At 35.5% G+C, this 18560-nt stretch overlaps 1 protein-coding gene and 1 non-coding gene across 2 annotated transcripts in view; one reads left to right on the forward strand and one right to left on the reverse strand.

Annotated features, from left to right (window-relative positions):
• LOC133083010 (probable ubiquitin carboxyl-terminal hydrolase FAF-X) overlaps positions 1 to 18560 on the forward strand; it is a 139079-nt gene that overhangs the window by 37488 nt on the left and 83031 nt on the right. Inside the window, exons 6-12 of the mRNA XM_061179681.1 lie at positions 488 to 706; positions 2049 to 2164; positions 2367 to 2618; positions 2694 to 2832; positions 4473 to 4625; positions 6232 to 6336; positions 18210 to 18416. Coding sequence (XP_061035664.1) covers positions 488 to 706; positions 2049 to 2164; positions 2367 to 2618; positions 2694 to 2832; positions 4473 to 4625; positions 6232 to 6336; positions 18210 to 18416 — 1191 coding nt within the window. The remainder of the gene's footprint in view (positions 1 to 487; positions 707 to 2048; positions 2165 to 2366; positions 2619 to 2693; positions 2833 to 4472; positions 4626 to 6231; positions 6337 to 18209; positions 18417 to 18560) is intronic.
• On the reverse strand, positions 17269 to 17352 carry TRNAL-CAA (transfer RNA leucine (anticodon CAA)). The gene has a single exon. It is a non-coding gene; the product is annotated as a tRNA-Leu (tRNA).

The following is an 18560-nucleotide window of genomic DNA, read 5'->3' on the forward strand; positions in this document are numbered from 1 at the left end:
ATATAAATCCTTACATTTTCTGATTTGATGTGAATTTTTAGCTGTGGAAATAGACATTTTGGGAAGGATCTGTGAGTTTTGAATTGAGGCTTAGATTACACATCTTTGGATCTTTGTTAATTTACATGACTTAAAATGTTTAAGTCATGGATTTTAGAATTACTGCCTCTAGAGTATAAACTCCAAAAAAAGAAAATGGTAATTTGCATGTTCCTGTGCACATAGAGCAGAAATAGACAACCTCTGGTGCCTACTTCATTTGTAACCCTTCTCAAATATCTTTTGAAATTGGGTGCAATACTATTACGAAGTGAGTAAGTATAAATTTATTTTACTGATATATCAGTTTGATCTCAGTATTTGTTAAATGATCATACGTATAGAAAAATGTTGTGAGATCATTATTAACAAGATTTTAATGTTTTGTTGTTTGAAATTGCAATGTTTTATCTTTCTAAATCAACTCCTCCACCCCCAATATAAACAGAGGTGCATTATTAACAATACTCATCGCCTAGTGGAACTTTGTGTGGCCAAGTTGTCCCAAGACTGGTTTCCACTTCTAGAACTTCTCGCCATGGCCTTAAATCCTCATTGCAAATTCCATATCTACAACGGTACACGTCCATGTGAATCAGTTTCCACAAGTGCTCAGTTGCCTGAAGATGAGTTATTTGCTCGTTCCTCAGATCCTCGATCACCAAAAGTGTGTTGGTTTGTTATTTTCAAAATTAAATATTAAAATTATTTTGTTTTGTCATAAAATTTTAGTGTCATTAACCTTTTAACTTAATGATCAGCACATAACCTTGTTATATGCTGCTTCTTGGGGCCTTCACAGTTCTCTTATATTCCTCAATCAGTAATTTGCCCCAAAGTCTTGTGTATCTGTAGTTCTTTCTGTGGTTTTCTTGAACCATCCCTGCTCCTTTCTGTTGCTTTCCCTATCCTGAGTTCCAGCCTCCTTTTGTTTGTCTGATCTCCAAGGTAGGCAATAGAAACAAGTTTCTCAGGCAGCCCACAGTTTATTAATGTTGTAAATTCAGTCCTCTCTGCTCTTTCCAGTTTATGTAAAAGGATTAAAGATTAGACCATTGCTTCCCTTAAACTGTGTTGCTTTGGGGAAGGAGTAGGCATTTGTCAATAAAAACAATGAAATTGCCTAACCTTTGAATGTGACTTCTTCCTGATTGAGCATTTGCTTGGTTGCTCTAAAATTTGGACTGATTTTCAGAGCTCCTATGAAGTTATTTAACAAGAGCAATGCTTTCAAGCTTCCTATTTGGAAGTCTTCCTACTGTCACTCTCTATATTAACCCTTTAAAAAAGGGTTATGGTAGGAAATAAAATGGGAGGAAAATACTATAGTGAATTTATTTAGGAAAAAAACTTGATTTACAGGAGGCTCGTAATAGGTTACTATCAAAGCTAGAATTGAGATATACCAATGTAGTCTTCAGTTAGCATTTTACATGTGTTTTGAATACTTTTTTTCTGTTTGTAAATTATTTTCTGTTTGTAGAAATTACTTCTGCCTCAGATTGTTAGTAAGAAGGCCTCTGTTCCTAATTTTTATTGTTTCTGTTCATTTTTTTTCCCATAAAATTTGGCTTTTTAAAAGATAAGATTTAAAGGTCATTCTTGTGCACTTATGCTTACAATATGATTTTTATATTTACATAATGTTTAAACTCATTTACGTCTCTCTTTAGCAGTGTTTTTAGCCACGAAACCTTAATTTCTGTTCTCCACACATATGGGATATGAACAAATACCAGCCATGCCACTAGGAACTACTTCGTAAATTAAACCTGTGCTGCTTCTGGCTCAAGCAATACAGAGAACAGAATATGATAGGAAAAGTTCTAAGTCTCCATAAATATTTCTGTGACCATTTAATACAAATATTTTGTATTCTTTTAAAACACAGCTTTACATAATTATTTTATTGAATTTCCTATTTCTGACTTAATTTCAAACAAAGGTAGTTCAAATAGTAGCTTTTTCCATTCTTAAAGGAAAAAATTAACTCATCAACTCTATTGCAGGGTTGGCTAGTGGATCTCATCAATAAATTTGGCACATTAAATGGGTTCCAGATTTTGCATGATCGTTTTACTAATGGATCAACATTAAACGTTCAAATAATTGCAGCCCTTATTAAGTAAGTTAATTTTTAAAATTAATATTCATTGTACTGTAGAGATTTATTTTATGACCTTGAAAATAATTGAATTTCAGTTTTCTACTCTGCTTTCTTCTCATTTTAAACTGTTAATTTTTTTTAAGTGTTGAAATTAGTTTGGGAGTTAAGTCTTGGTAAAAATACTGGATATCGCAGAAGTATTGCTTTTTCCTTATTTCAGACCATTTGGACAATGCTATGAGTTTCTCAGTCAACATACAGTGAAAAAGTACTTTATTCCAATTATAGAAATAGTTCCACAATTTTTAGAAAACTTAACTGATGAAGAACTGAAAAAAGAAGCAAAGAATGAAACCAAAAATGATGCCTTTTCAATGATCATTAAATCTCTGAAGAATTTAGCTTCAAGGATTCCAGGACAAGAAGAAACTGTAAAAAATTTGGAAATTTTTAGGTTGAAAATGATACTCAGGTAAGAGATTTCCTTCTGTAAATAATTACTTGCTTGGTTTCTTGTAATGCTACTCAATCCAAATTTTTCTTACAGATTATTGCAGATTTCTTCTTTTAATGGAAAGATGAATGCACTGAATGAAATTAACAAGGTGATATCTAGTGTATCATATTATACTCATCGACATGGTCATCCTGAGGAGGAAGAGTGGCTGACAGCTGAGCGAATGGCAGTAAGCCCCTTTGCTTCTTTTAGGCATAAGAATCTGCTTAACGAAAAGTAGTACCGGTTAATGTTAGAACAAAATCTAACTCTGATATTAGGAGATTGACTTAATTATGAGCTATTAAATACTAAAACTTTCTTTATAATAGTAATTACAAATGATTGGTTATTTGGAAGTGATAGGCTAACTTATTGTGTCTTTGGTAAATTTATCATTATTAAGTGTAAGTAGGTGTTCATGATGCAGTTACAGTTTGGTGGTTTGGATGAAATGAAGTGGATAGAGGTGATCTTTAGAGGGGTCCACGATCTGGAATCTAGTGAATGAATTGGTGTGGTGATAAATTTGCGAATTCAGTTTAGAAGTTTTAAAATGGAGATTATACTTAAAGGAATAAAATCTTGACAGGTAATGTCATGATTTTAAGAACTTCATTTTTAAAACACCTGTATCTATATCATTTTGACATTGATGTATGATAGATATTTTTATATATTTTAGTATTGGAATGAATAGCATACAGTAAGTTATAATAAGTTATTCAGTAATATTTTTTGAATGCATATTCTGTGCCAGCACTGGGGTTTATCTGTGAAGAATAATCTCTACCTTAAAGGAGTCTTCAGTTTAGTAGTATAAATGATCAAACTGTGATAAAAGGTTCTTTGAGGACATTTGGTTGATACTGAGAAGCATTACATAACCTAGAGCCAGGTTCAGATTCAGTGTTGTGGGTCAGCTTTCCTGTCTCCCATTTGCCTGCTTTGTGGAATGTTGAGGAGTGACTGCTCAAAATATTGTCCACTAGTCTTAAATTGTTACCAGTCTTTTGACAGATGAAGAAAATGTAAATTTGTAAATTTAAATTTAAATTTACATTGTAAATGTAGATTTACAATCTAAAGCTGATTGTAAATATAACATTGCTCTCCACAGATAGTTTGAGAAGTATCACAGAAGTTTCTGCAGCATATTTAAGGGAACATTTCTGTATATGAAAAAGTAGATTCCGTGCATTTATTTATTGTACTGTATAATGATTTTGCATTAAAACAACAATAAGCACATTACATTAGTGGGTTATAATTTGTAAATTTATCACATCTGTGGGAGCATTTGTGTTTAAAACTGGATCCTTTATAATTATTGTAATGTTATACATTAAAACAACATGTAAACATTATATTAGTATAATTTGTGAACATAAATGTGATTTGGGTTTTTGAATTCTTATTGTTATTTAGAAGTCTGAACGATGTTTTTAATTCTATGATTTTTGCAGTTTTGCTGAGATATATGCTGACACATAGCACTGTATAAGTTTAATGTGTACAGCATAATGACTTGTCTTAATGTGTTGTCAAATGATTATCACAAGTTTAGTTGACATCCGTTATCTAATAGATTTAAGAGTTGTTTTCCTTGTGATGAGATGGGAATCTAATGTCTTAGCTTTCAAATAAACTTTATAGTAGTGCTAACTCTAGTCATCATCAATTGTTGTCCTTCCCATCCCTAGTAGTTACTTATCTAACGACTGGAAGTTTGTATATTTTGATCACTTTCATCCAATTCGCCCTCCGTATTTTGCTTTTTAAAAAACTTTAACTTTCTGCTTTGAAACAAAATTTTTGTATTATATTTAGGAATGGATACAGCAGAACAATATCTTATCCATAGTCTTGCGAGACAGTCTTCATCAACCTCAGTATGTAGAAAAGCTAGAGAAGATTCTTCGTTTTGTGATTAAAGAAAAAGCTCTTACATTACAAGATCTTGATAATATCTGGGCAGCACAGGTAAGGAATTTAAGATGCTATTTTATTTTTATAAGCAAGATACTAAAAATTAAGTATCTCGTGGTAGTCATCATGTAACGGTATGTGAGTTTCTTGATCTAAACAGAAATCCTGCCAACAATATTTTTAAAATAAAAAACAAGTTTCCCCCATCATGACACCCTCTGCCGAAGGGTGTAAATGATAAGTTATATATATATATATATAATTATACATACTATATATAGATTTATATCAATTATATCTTTTTTTCTCTGAGATTTGTAACAATTGTAAATTGCATTTGTTTTCTATGAAATATGTAAAGAAACAAATGTTACAAAAGTGGTATTACTATATTACTCACAAAAACTTAACGATTAGGGACTTCCATGGTGGTTCAGTGGTAAAGAATCCACCTTACAGGGGCTTCCCTGGTGGTGCAGTGGTTGAGAATCTGCCTGCCAGTGCAGGGGACACGGGTTCGAGCCCTGGTCTGGGAAGATCCCACATGCCGCGGAGCAACTAGGCCCGTGAGCCACAACTACTGAGCCTGCGCATCTGGAGCCTGTTCTCCTCAACAAGAGAGCCTGCGATAGTGAGAGGCCCGCGCATCGCGATGAAGAGTGGCCCCCGCTTGCCACAGCTGGAGAAGGCCCTCGCACAGAAAAGAAGACCCAACACAGCCAAAAATAAAAATAAATTAATTAATTAAAAAAAAGAATCCACCTTACAATGCAGGGGACGTGGGTATGATCCCTGGTCAGGGAACTAAGATCCCACATGCTGCGGGGCAACTAAGCCTGCATGCTCAACTACTGAGCTCGCACGCCTCAACTAGAGAGCCCGCGTGCTGCAAACTACAGAGCCCACGCACTCGGGAACCCACACGCCACGGCGACTACAGAACCCACATGACCTGGAGCCTGCGTGCCACAACTAGACAAGATAAAACCTTCATGCCACAACTAGAGAGAGGCCCGCGCACCGCAATGAAAGATGCTGCATGTCTCGACGAAGATCCCGTGTGCCTCAACTAAGACCTGACACAGCCAAAAATAAATAAATTTTTTTTAAAAAACCTTACAGTTATTACAGAACATTTAAACTTTTCATGAGGATAAGTAACATTTTTGGTTTCAGAACTATTAATGCATAATTTAATTATCTTAAGTGGCACGTGTTCTTCATGGGTCAGTTGGGAAGTAACATAAGTTCTAAATTACAAAGCTTTTTTTTTTTTAAAGAGAAACCAAAATGTTCATTTTGCTGTCATTGAGCACTTAAGCTTTCAGTGTGGAAACAATCCACCCTTTTGCCTTATTTTCTCTAAATTTTATTTTTAAAATTCTGTAATAAACTTTCATATGAATTCCTGAAGTGCATTACTACTTATATCAAGAAATTGAATATCAAATGAGTACAAACATCAGCTCTAAAGCATTTAAAGTATTAGGAATTTTGTTTATAACCTCACATTAAGCAGGTAGGAATATTGTACTAATTAATAGAGGTTGATACAGTACAGCTTATTTCCTGTTTTTATTCAAATTTAAGTATAATATGACTTTTTTTGTTTTTATTTTTGTCCTAAATAAGTATTATTTATTTTGTTTCTTTTCAACAGGCAGGGAAACATGAAGCCATTGTGAAGAACGTACATGACCTTCTGGCAAAGTTGGCCTGGGATTTTTCTCCTGAGCAACTTGATCATCTTTTCGATTGCTTTAAGGTAGTAGTTCAAATAGTAAAGCAGTACCATTTCACTTTCAGTAGATTCAGTTCATGAGATATCTTTTGTGTTGGCCAAAATACTTCTTAACAAATTTCATTAAAGAATCTCTTAGAAATAAGAATTGGTTGTTATATATTCCAGTCAGAATGTAACAGTTTTTATTATATTAATAATTTTCTTCACAAATACGGAATCAACTATTTTTCTTGCAGGTTAGTTTCCTCTGCCAATTTTTGATTTTGCCGTAGGTTAAGATAAATCGTAGAAATGCGGGGAAATGTTATTTGTTACAGTGGAAAGTGAGACACGATAACAAATGTGGAGAAAAATAAGACACTAAAACACAGTGGTTTCTTGGGCTAATGCACACAGGCAAATAGAAACGAGATTTAGCAGGAAGTTCAAGAGTCTCTAATGTCATATCTGCATTGGTATATTTGGGCACTTGAAAAGTTTCTCTGTAGTTGTTAAGGTTGATTGGAGAATTTGTGGATCAAGAGCTTAAAATCATATGTCATTGTTCATGAATGAATATTCCAGTAACCACAGGGCTTAGAATCAGAAGATTTCTTATTTATAATAACTGTTGTATTGCTGATAGCAAGTTAAGTTGGTACAGCCACTTGAGAAAACAGTTTGGCATTATCTCTTAAAATGAAGGTTTTTCGTAAACAAGACCAAAAGACAACCCTCAGAATGGGAGAAAATATTTGCAAATGAAGCAACTGACAAAGTATTAATCTGCAAAATTTACAAGCAGCTCATGCAGCTCAATAACAAAAAAACAAACAACCCAGTCCAAAAATGGGCAGAAGACCTAAATAGACATTTCTCCAAAGAAGGTATACAGATTGCCAACAAACACATGAAAGAATGCTCAACATCATTAATCATTAGAGAAATGCAAATCAAAACTACAATGAGATATCATCTCACACCGGTCAGAATGGCCATCATCAAAAAATCTAGAAACAATAAATGCTGGAGAGGGTGTGGAGAAACGGGAACCCTCTTGCACTGTTGGTGGGAATGTAAATTGATACGGCCACTATGGAGAACAGTATGGAGGTTCCTTAAAAAACTAAAAATAGAACTACCATATGACCCAGCAATCCCACTACTGGGCATATACCCTGAGAAAACCATAATGCAAAAAGAGTCATGTACCAAAATGTTCATTCTAGCTCTATTTACAATAACCAGGACATGGAAGCAACCTAAGTATCCATCAACAGATGAACGGATAAAGAAGATGGGGCACATATATACAATGGAATATTACCCAGCCATAAAAAGAAACGAAATTGAGTTATTTGTAGTGAGGTGGATGGACCTAGAGTCTGTCATACAGAGTGAAGTAAGTCAGAAAGAGAAAAACAAATACTGTATACTAACATATATATGCAATTTAAGAAAAAAAAAAATGTCATGAAGAACCTAGGGGTAAGACAGGAATAAAGACACAGACCTACTAGAGAATGGACTTGAGGATATGGGGAGGGGGAGGGGTAAGCTGGGACAAAGTGAGAGAGTGGCATGGACATATATACACTACCAAACGTAAAATAGATAGCTAGTGGGAAGCAGCCGCATAGCACAGGGAGATCAGCTTGGTGGTTTGTGACCACTTAGAGGGGTGGGATGGGGAGGGTGGGAGGGAGGGAGACGCAAGAGGGAAGAGATATGGGAACATATGTATATGTATAGCTGATTCACTTTGTTATAAAGCAGAAACTAACGCACCATTGTAAAGCAATTATACTTCAATAAAGATGTTTTAAAAAAATGAAGGTTTTTGTGTCCTCGGACACAACTATTGTATTTCTGAATGAATACTCTGGAGAAACTCATCATGTGTGTGCCAGGATACACGTTCAGCAGTGTCTTTAGCAGAATTATTTGTATTAGCCCCAACTGGAAAGAACTCAAATGTCTATGAATAGTAAAAGGATAAGTAAAGTGTCTAATCCAGCAGTCTCCAACCTTTTTGGCACCAGGGACCGGTTTTGTGGAAGACAGTTTTTCCACGGGGGAGGGGGAATGGTTCAGGTGGTAATGTGAGCGATGAGGAGCGGTAGATGAAGCTTCAGTCACTTGCCTGTCGCTCACCTCCTGTTGTGCGGCCAGGTTGGGGACCCGTGGTCTAATCTAATAGTGGAATGCTACATGACGGTGAAATTAATGCATTAGAACAACTGAGCAAATGGGTGAATCTGCTAATATGATGAATTTTTTAAATTTATTTAAACTTTTTTTAAAATTTATTTATGGCTGTGTTGGGTCTCTGTTGCTGCGCACGGGCTTTCTCTAGTTGCGGTGAGCAAGGGCTACTCGTTCTTGTGATGCGCAGGTTTCTCATTGCAGTGGCTTCTCTTGTTGCGGAGCACGGGCTTTAGGCACCTGGGCTTCAGTAGTTGTGGCACGTGGGCTCAGTAGTTGTGGCTCGCAGGTTCTAGAGCACAGGCTCAGTAGTTGTGGCGCACGGGCTTAGTTGCTCCGTGGCATGTGGGATCTTCCCAGACCAGGGCTGGAACCCATGTCCCGTGCGTTGGCAGGCAGATTCCTAACCACCGCGCCACCAGGGAAGCCCGGCAGACAGATTCTTAACCACTGCGCCAGCAGGGAAGTCCATGATGAATTCTTTTGTACATACTATTTTAAATCCATTAAAGTATATCACAATTGGACAAGAAAATCAATATTGAGAAGTTGTGGATACTTTAAAAGTTAATTTAAGAGAAAACTTCTGAAATGGTGATATATCAACAATACTAGCCATAATGGCAGAAGAATGGAATGGTGTCAGTTTCTCTTTTTAATTCAAAGATTCTCAAATGTTCTAACTATAATTGTAATAAAAATTCCATTATCTGTGCACTGCCCCTTTGGCTCATCAGATGTCTGTTATTCAATAAGAAGCATTATTTTGTGAGGGGCTGGTAAAGTGATGTTTCATATAGTGTATTTCGTTGTCTTGAAAGATCTTACTAAAGGTGTCTTGAAGAATGGAGTATAGGTTGACTAACAGTTCTTTATAGTTTGTAACTAAATGATCCTGACTTATCCTCAGTTACATTTGGTTATGTTATTGCTCAAACACTAGTCTCTACTTATTTGAGTTCTTAGTAAGTCTTTGTCTTCCAGTGTTTTTACTAATTTAGTCCTTTGCCAATGGAGTTGTCACTTTTTTCACAGTCTCATGAGTTTGAAATTCTTTCTCATTGTGGTGGTGTTCATATTCTTAGTCATTAATGAGATTGAAAATGTTTTTACATGTTTTTAAACTGATTTTATCTCCTTTTTGGTGAATTGCATACTCATATTTCTCCTGTTTACTTTTCTTGTTTGATTGTTTCCTTATTTCATTGATTCCTAGGATTTTTTTGTATCTCTGTTGCTCACTCCTTGTCCATGTTTTTAAAGTATTTCTCATAGTTTTATTAGCATTTTTCTGAATCAGTATCCAAACATATTATGAACTGTACGATTGGCTCATATGTCTGTTTTTCTTATTTTAGCCATCCTAGTGGAGTTGAAGTAATATCTCACTGTGGTTTTGATTTTGCATTTGCTTAATGGCTAATGATGTTAAGTAACTTCTTACGTGTTCATTGGCCATTTGTGTAGCATCTTTGAAGAAATTCCCATTGAAGTCATGTACTCATTTGCCTCTATTTTTGATTTATAAGAATTCCCTGTACAATGTATACACAAGTCTCTTAGTATTATTTGCAAATATTTTCTCCTCTTTGATGGTTTGTCACTCTCTTGGTGTCCTTTTTGTAACACAAAAGTTAATTTTTTTAAAAAAATCAGGTGAATTTCATATTACATAGAATTAAATGTTTTAAATGACTATTTAAAAGTGTATGATTCAGTGAAATTTAGTACATTCATAGTGTTGTGCAACCACTGCCTTTGCAAGAATCCAAAACATTTTCCCCACTCCCCTTATTTCTCTTTCCACCCTTCCTCCCTGACCCTGAACACCAGCAATCTGCTTTCTTTCTCTAAACATTTACCTATTCTGGATAAAAGCTTTAAATTTTGATGAAGTCCAGTTTATCTCCTTTTGGGATGGGGTTAGGGGGGGTCCAAAAATTGGGGGTGTCTTGTACTTTTGGTTTCATATTTAAGAAATTATTTCCTAATCTGTGGTCTCAAGGATTTTTTTAAAAATATTTTTAGCTTTTATATTTAGACCTGTAATCAGTTTTGAATAATTTTTTTGTATATGGTGTGAGATAAGAGTTCCAAGTTCATTTTTTTGCATGTGAATATTCAGTTGTTCCATCAATGTTTGTTTAAAAAACTTTTTTTATGGAAATGTCCTGGCATTTTTGTTTAAAATCAGTTGACCATAGGTGAAGGGGTTTATTTCTGGGCTTTGTGTTCTCTTCCTTTAATGTATATGTTGGTTTTTATTTCAGTACTGCATTGCTTTGATTACTGTAGCTTTGTAGAAAAAATTTAAGGTTGTTTTGGCTATTCTAGGTCTTTTGAAATGCTGAGTGAATTTAGAATTAGCTTGTCAATGTCCACAAAGAAGGAGGTTGTTGGGTAGCTGTAGCTTAGTTTGCATTATACTGCCATCCTAACAATATTAGCCTTCCAATGCATGAATATGAAATGTTTCCATTTATTTAAAGAAGGTTTTTCATTTATTTAAGTCTTCTTTAGTTTCTTTCAGCAATTTATTAAAAGTGTCTATTGAATTTTTTAACCAGAATGTGATTTATTTTTTGATGTTACTGTAAATGAGAGAGTTTTCTTTATTTTGGGGTCGTTCCTATCTAAAAACATACCTACTGTATAGAAAAATAATTGATATTTTGGTTTTTTTTGGTTTCTTTTTTATAAATTTATTTATTTATTTATTTGTGGCTGCGTTGGGTCTTCGCTGTTGAGCGTGGGCTTTCTCTAGTTACAGCAAGCCGTGGCTGCTCTTTGTTGCGGTACATGGACTTCTCATTGCGGTGGCTTCTCTTGTTGCGGAGCACGGGCTCTAGGTGCGCGGGCTTCAGTAGTTGTGGCACAGGGCTTAGTTTCTCCCCGCATGTGGATCTTCCGGACCAGGGCTCGAACCCATGTCCCTGCATTGTCAGGCAGATTCTTAACCACTGCACCACCAGGGAAGCCCCAACAATTGATATTTTAAATTTTTATTTTGCATCCTGTAACCCTGTTAAATTTATTACTTGAATGTTTTCAATGAATTCCATATCATTTCCCAAAAAGGATAGTTTTACTTCTTCCTTTCCAATCTGAATACCTTCCCCCCCCCCCCCCCCCCCCCCCCCGCCCCTTCCATAATTGTCCTACTCGAGGCAAAGCAGGGTGTTTAAACAGTTGGTGAAAGGAGGCATTCCTGATCTTAGGTAGAAGGCTTTTAGTCTTTCACCATTAAAGACGATGTTAGCTATGGGGTTTTTGTAGATGCAGTTTGTCAGGACGAGAAATTTCTGTCCTATTTCTAGTTTATTGAGTATTTTAATCATGAAAGGGTTTTGGATTTTGTCACTTGCCTTTTCTGTGTAAAGTGAGTTGTTGACTTTTTGTCATTTTTTTGTCCTATATTAACACTGGTATTTGTATGTTCAAATAATCTTGCACTTCTGGAATAAATTCCACTTGCCGTGATGTATAATGCTTACCTATGTTGCTAGGTTTAATTTGTGAGTATTCTATTGAGGATATTTTTACACTTCTTACTGCCAGACTTTTTCTAAGTTGGCTGTAATATTTTACATTGTCACCCACAATTAGGAGTAATCCATTTTTTCTATCTCATTGCCAGATTTGGATGTATTCACTATTTTATTTTATTTTTTTCTAATAGGTGTGCAGCAAAATCTTACGGTTTTAATTTGTATTTCCTTAATGGCGAATATGTTGCATCTTTGATACACTGAATTTGACGTATGTATCTTTGTTGAAGTATTTGTTCATACCTTTCACCTATTTTATATTTGGGTTGTTTGTTTCCTTTAGTTTACAGAGTTCTTTATGTATTCAGCATTCTAGTTATTTTTTAGATGTGTGCAAGTATTTTCTCCCAGTCTTAAATTGTCTTTTCATCCTCTTAGTAGGCTGTTTTGCTAGCGAAGTTATTTGTTTTGACGAGGTCCTATCTTAATGGGTCACGCTTATGGTGTCGAGACCAAGGACTTGTTGCCTTGGTCCCAAGAGTTTTTGGAGGAAAAAAATCCCAGGGAATTTTTACTGCATTGTTTTTTCTGAAATTTTTATAATTTTATAGTAAAATCTGATTCATTTTAATCTAAGTTTCATTTAGATATGAGACTTAGATTGTGGGGATTTTGGTGGTTGTGTTTTTTTGTGTGTGTGTTTGTTTTGGTTTTGGTCTCCTGCATATTTTCAGTTGTTAAAGTACCATTTGGTGAAAAGCCATCTTCTTGCCTACATTAGGTTACCTTTTCACCTTTGTCAAGCGTCAGTCAGGTATATTTGTATCGATCTATTTCTAGGTTCTCTGTTTTTGTTGCATTCCTCTATCTGTCTTCAGTACTACAGTTTTGATTACTGTTTGCATATAAGTTTTGAGGTCAGGCACACAGATTCCTCTCACTGTATTTGTCTTTTTTTTAAATTGTTTATTCTAATTCCTTTGCCTTTGCATGTAATTTTTAGCATAATCTGGTCTAATACAGTGAAAAATCTTGCTGGGATTTTGATAGAAATGCATTAAACCTTTACATCAATTTGGGGAGAATTAACATTTTTGCTATCTTGAATCTTCCATTCCATGAACATCATATACCTCTTTGTTGATTTAGATCTTTGAGTTCTTCTGTGTTGTGTAGTTTTTAGCTTATAAACCCTATAACAGTTTATTTTACACGTAGGTATTTAAATATATTTTCTGAAGTGACTGGAAATGTTACCGTATTTTCAGGGCTGATATCCATAAGTTTATCACTACTGCGTAGAAACTATTGAATTTTGTTTTGTGTATTGATATCCTGTGATCTTAAATATAGGCATTTTTAAATTTTTTCTCCTGAGTTCCTTGAGATTTTTTTACGTACAAAATCATATGATTTTCAAATAGGAAGAGTTTTTCTTCTTTCTTCCCAATCTGGATGTCTTTTCTTTTTCTTCCCCTATATTAGCTAGAATTTCTTATACAACGTTGTTTTATTCAGATATTAGGGAGACAAAAACATTCATGTTTCACTATTAAGAGTAATGTTAACTATGTTTTTCATAGGTGACCTTCCTCAGAGTTGGGAAAGTTGTCTACTCCATTTCTATTTTCTGAGAATTTTTGTCATAAATAGATGTTGAATTTTGTCAGATTTTTTTCTACATTGATTGATGTGATTGTATCATTTTTCTTTTTTACTGTTAATGTAGTAGATTACAATAATTGTTTTTCACTTATTGAATCAGCCATCCCTCCCTGCAATGGTCATGTCCTATTACTCTTTTCGTATGTTGCTGAATTCCAGTTTCTAATATTTGTTGAGCAATTTAAAATCTATATTCATGAGGGATTGGTCTATAGTTTGTGTGTGTGTACATCAAGGTATTAATTCTTTCATAGTGTAAATTGGAAAGTGTTTTCTCCTATTTTCTGGAAGAAATTATGAACAGTTGGTGATACTTTAAGTGTTAGGTAGAATTTTTCAATGAAACCATCTTGGTTTGGTGATTTTGTTTCTGGAAGTTTGTAAATTATGAATTTAATTTTCATAATAGTTCTATTCAAATTATCTATTTTATGTTTTATGAGTTGTAATAATGTGTTTTTTCAGTGGTGTAGTTCATTTCATATAAATTGTCAGATTTATTTGTTGAATTGTTTCTGTTATTCCCTATTATCCTTTGATGTCTGCAGTGTCTGTAGTGATATCTTTGTTTTATTCTTGATGTTGGTAATTTGTGTATGCTCAACTTTTTCCCTTTTTCACAATACTAGACGTTTGTTAGATTATTGATTCTTTCAAACAGCCAAGTCTTTATTTCATTGCCTTTCTCTCTTGTTTTTCTGTTTACTCTTTGTTGGTTTTTGTTCTGTTCTTTTGTATTTCATTTCTACTGCTTTTGCTTCAGGCTTTGTTCTGCTTTTTCCAGATTTTTAAAATAGCTTAGATTATTTATTTAAGCATTTTCTCCTTTCTAATCTATACTTTAGTGCTACTTATTTTCCTCCTACTATTGCTTTCATAACTGCCTATATTTCATAACTGTATTGGATTTTCATTTACATTCAGTTGATTATGTTTTTGATCACTATTAAGGTGTCTCTTCAACAACATAGACACATGTTTTGTTTCCAAGAACTAGGAGATTTTTCCGTCCTCTTGCTGTTACTGACTTACGGTTTTATTGCACTGTGGTAGGAAAACACTCAGTCTGATTTCCATTCTATTAAATTTGTTGATTTGTTCTTTTTTCATATACAGGAAATGGTTTGTCTTGGTATATTTTCTGTGGGTACTTTGAAAAGAAGGCCTGTTCTGCTGCATATAGGGGAAGTGTTTTCTGTAAATGTCAGTTAAGTCCTGGTGGTTGATGTTCTTGTTGAGTTCTATATTTTGCTGATATTCTGTTTAGTTCTGTCAGTCGTTTAGAGAGGGCTGTTGATGTCTCTGCCTATTATGGACTTGCCTATTTCTTTGTGGAGCTCTCCTTTGTAATATACGTATTTTTGATGCATGCAAATTTAGTATTGCTATGTCTTGTTGATGGGCTTACTCTTTTTTTTTTTTTTTGAACCCAGGCATCTTACTCAAGTTGGGCTTACTCTTTTTCAACATATAATGTCCCATTCTCTCTCTGATAATGTATTTTACTCTGAAATCTATTTTATCTAATTCAGCCACTCCTGCCTTCCTTAAATTCTTGAGTATTTCTACATCCATTTACTTTCAACCTGCTTGCATCTTTATACTTACAGTATAAAGAATCTCTGTTAATCTTTGCTTTGTAACTGGTATATTTAGACCTTTTGTATTTAATGTGATTATTGATATATTAGAGTATAAGTTTGCTATTTTATTTTTGTGTTCTGTTTGTTCTCTCCTGTTTTTCTTTCTCTTTTCTTTTTTTCTCTTTATTTTCCAGCTGTCCTGGGAGTTATTTGTACATTTTTTAGGTTTCTTTTTTTTTTTTTTTTCCTTTTTCTTTTCTCTTGCGTATTACAGTGTCTCTGTATGGCTGCTTTAATATCTGTTCTAACATTTGTCATCTCAGTGTTGATGTCTATTATTTTTTTCTTTCTTCCAATTTAATAGCTTCCTGATTCTTGCTATGTTTGAGTAGCTTTCAGCTGAAACCTAGGAGTTTTTATATTATAAGACCATGAGACTAACCTTTTTTTTAATCAACATCTTTATTATTTTATTTATTTATTTTTTTGGCTGCATTTAGTCTTAATAGCTGCGCACAGGCTTTCTCTAGTTGAGGCAAATGGGGGCTACTCTTCGTTGTGGTGCACGGGCTCCTCATTGTGGTGGCTTCTCTTGTTGAGGAGTACAGGCTCTAGGTGCGCAGGCTGCAGTTGTGGCCTGCGGGCTCAGTAGTTGCAGCACGTGGGCTTAGCTACTCCTTGGCATATGGGATCTTCCCAGATCAGGGCTCAAACCCATGCCCCTTGCACTGGCAGACAGATTCTTTACCACTGTGCCACCAGGGAAGTCCTGTTTAACCCTTTTTTAAAGGTGGTTTTGTCTGGTGCCCGTCAGGCAAGGGAGGGGAGGAATGCCCCTTTATTTATTTATTTATTTATTTATTTATTTATTTATTTTTAACATCTTTATTGGAGTATAATTGCTTTACAATGGTGTGTTAGTTTCTGTTTTATAACAAAGTGAATCAGTTATGCATATGTTCCCATATCTCTTCCCTCTTGCATCTCCCTCCCTCCGCCTTTATTTTTATAACCAGACAGAGATTTAACTCTAGGTTCCCCTCTTGGTGTTCCTTATCTCCCAAGGTGGGACATTCCTTTGGTAGGTGTAAAGGAAATTTTGACACAGTGTGTGTTGCATTCTGACACCATGGTCAGGGGTGACCTTATTAACTGCTGGGCAGTAGTAGAAGTCCTGACCCTACTAGGCCTCCTCTGGCACCATACAAGCAGGCACTCTTTGTTACTGATGGACGGTAGAAATCCTAGCTCCCTACTTGGTCTTCTGTTATTTCACCCAACTAGGTGTTGACATGCTTTGCTAATAAACAGCCTTATGTGATATGTATGTGCATTGGCCATAATTTTTTGTATGTTGTTTATTTAGAATAAGGCAGTTATTTTCTGAATGTTTTCTGTCATGCTGTGTTGCCCCTTTTTTGACCCTTTGACTGTAGAGATGGCTTTGGGGAATGACTTCCTTGTCTGCACTGATTTCCAAATTGCTGGCTTCTTCAGCTTCTAGTCTGGGATATATGAAGAAAAATCTGGGGAAGTCACCTGCCTTGTTGTTCCTCAGGTTTTGACATTCTTAGCAGTTCTGCTTTCTTCTCTTCAATTTTCAGAGTTTGTTTCATGTATAATGTTTTTAGTTGTACTTAGTGGAAGAAATAGTAAATCTATTCTATCTTCTCAAACACAGGAACTATTTCCGTTTATTTTATTTTATTTTATTTATTTTTGGCTGCATTGGGTCTTCGTCACTGTATGCAGTCTGTCTCTAGTTGTGGTGAGCTGGGGCTACTCTTCATTGTGGTGCATGGGCTTCTCATTGAAGTGGCTTCTCTTGTTGTGGAGCATGGGCTCTAGGCGCACGGGCTTCAGTAGTTGTGGCTCACAGGCTCTAGAGTGCGGGCTGAGTAGCTGTGGTGCACGGGCTTAGTTGGTCCGTGGCATGTGAGATCTTCTTGGACCAGGGCTCAAACCCATGTCTCCTGCATTGGCAGGCGGATTCTTAACCACTGTGCCACCAGGGAAGTCCAGAAGACATGTGTTGTCAGAAGTGGGATTCGAACCCACGCCTCCAGGGGAGACTGCGACTTGAACACAGTGCCTTAACACTGCTTGGCCATCCTGACCTGTGTTCTCTGCATTCTTTTTTTTTTTTTAAATAAATTTATTTGTTTATTTTATTTTTGGCTGCATTGGGTCTTCATTGCTGCTCGCAGGCTTTCTCTAGTTGTGATGAGCGGGGGCTACTCTTCGTTGCTGTGCGCGGGCTTCTCATTGCAGTGGCTTCTCGTTGCAGAGCACAGAATCTAGGTGCGCGGGCTTCGTTGGTTGTGGTGCGCAAGCTTAGTTGCTCTGCAGCACATGGGATCTTCCCGGGCCAGGGCTTCAACCTGTGTCCCCTGCACTGGCAGGCAGATTCTTAATCACTGCGCCACCATGGAAGCCCTGTTCTCTGCATTCTTATCGATACTTGCTATTTTTGTTTTTCTGATAGTAACCAGGCTGATGGGTGTGAGGTGGTTTCTCATTGTAATTTTGATATGCATTTCCCTAATCAGTGATGTTGAGCATCTTTTCATATGCTTATGGGCCATTTGAGTCTTCTTTGGAGAAATATCTGTTCAAGTCCTTTTCCCATTTTTGAATCAGGGTGTTTGTTTTTGTTGTTGAGTTTTAGAACTTAACGTATTTTGTATTGGGTATTTTCTCCATCTTTTTATTATGTAATTTTAAAGTCAGCAGTGATGGAGTTAAAGTTGTAAATAGAGGTTTTTTTCTCCTGGTATTTAGATTAATCTTCCTTTTGAATACTATTAGTTTCCTCAAATGAGAAATGAATTATGCTGTTGGTATGCATGTGTGGGTGTGATGAATAGAGTTAGTTTATCCAAAGCCCTGTAATTAAAATAGTGATGACATGTATAATACATGTATAATACATGTATAAATTGTGATATTTACGTAATTTAAAATTTTTTCCTAGGCAAATTGGACAAATGCAAGTAAAAAGCAACGTGAAAAACTACTTGAGCTGATACGACGTCTTGCAGAAGATGATAAAGACGGTGTGATGGCACACAAAGTATTGAACCTTCTTTGGAATCTGGCTCATAGTGATGATGTGCCTGTAGACATCATGGACCTAGCTCTCAGTGCCCACATAAAAATACTAGATTATAGTTGTTCCCAGGTATGGGAGTGCTTCTTTGCTCATTTTCTCTTTTTTCCCCACAATTAGGATGACTTTGTTAGAGGATAATCCCATTATTTAATCATTCCAGGTAATTTTTGAGGGGTTGTCTTACTTTTGTCATATAAGCCTGGCTTCCTCCTC

Source organism: Eubalaena glacialis, unplaced genomic scaffold (genome assembly GCF_028564815.1).
Source record: "Eubalaena glacialis isolate mEubGla1 unplaced genomic scaffold, mEubGla1.1.hap2.+ XY H_3, whole genome shotgun sequence".
NCBI lineage: Eukaryota > Metazoa > Chordata > Mammalia > Artiodactyla > Balaenidae > Eubalaena > Eubalaena glacialis.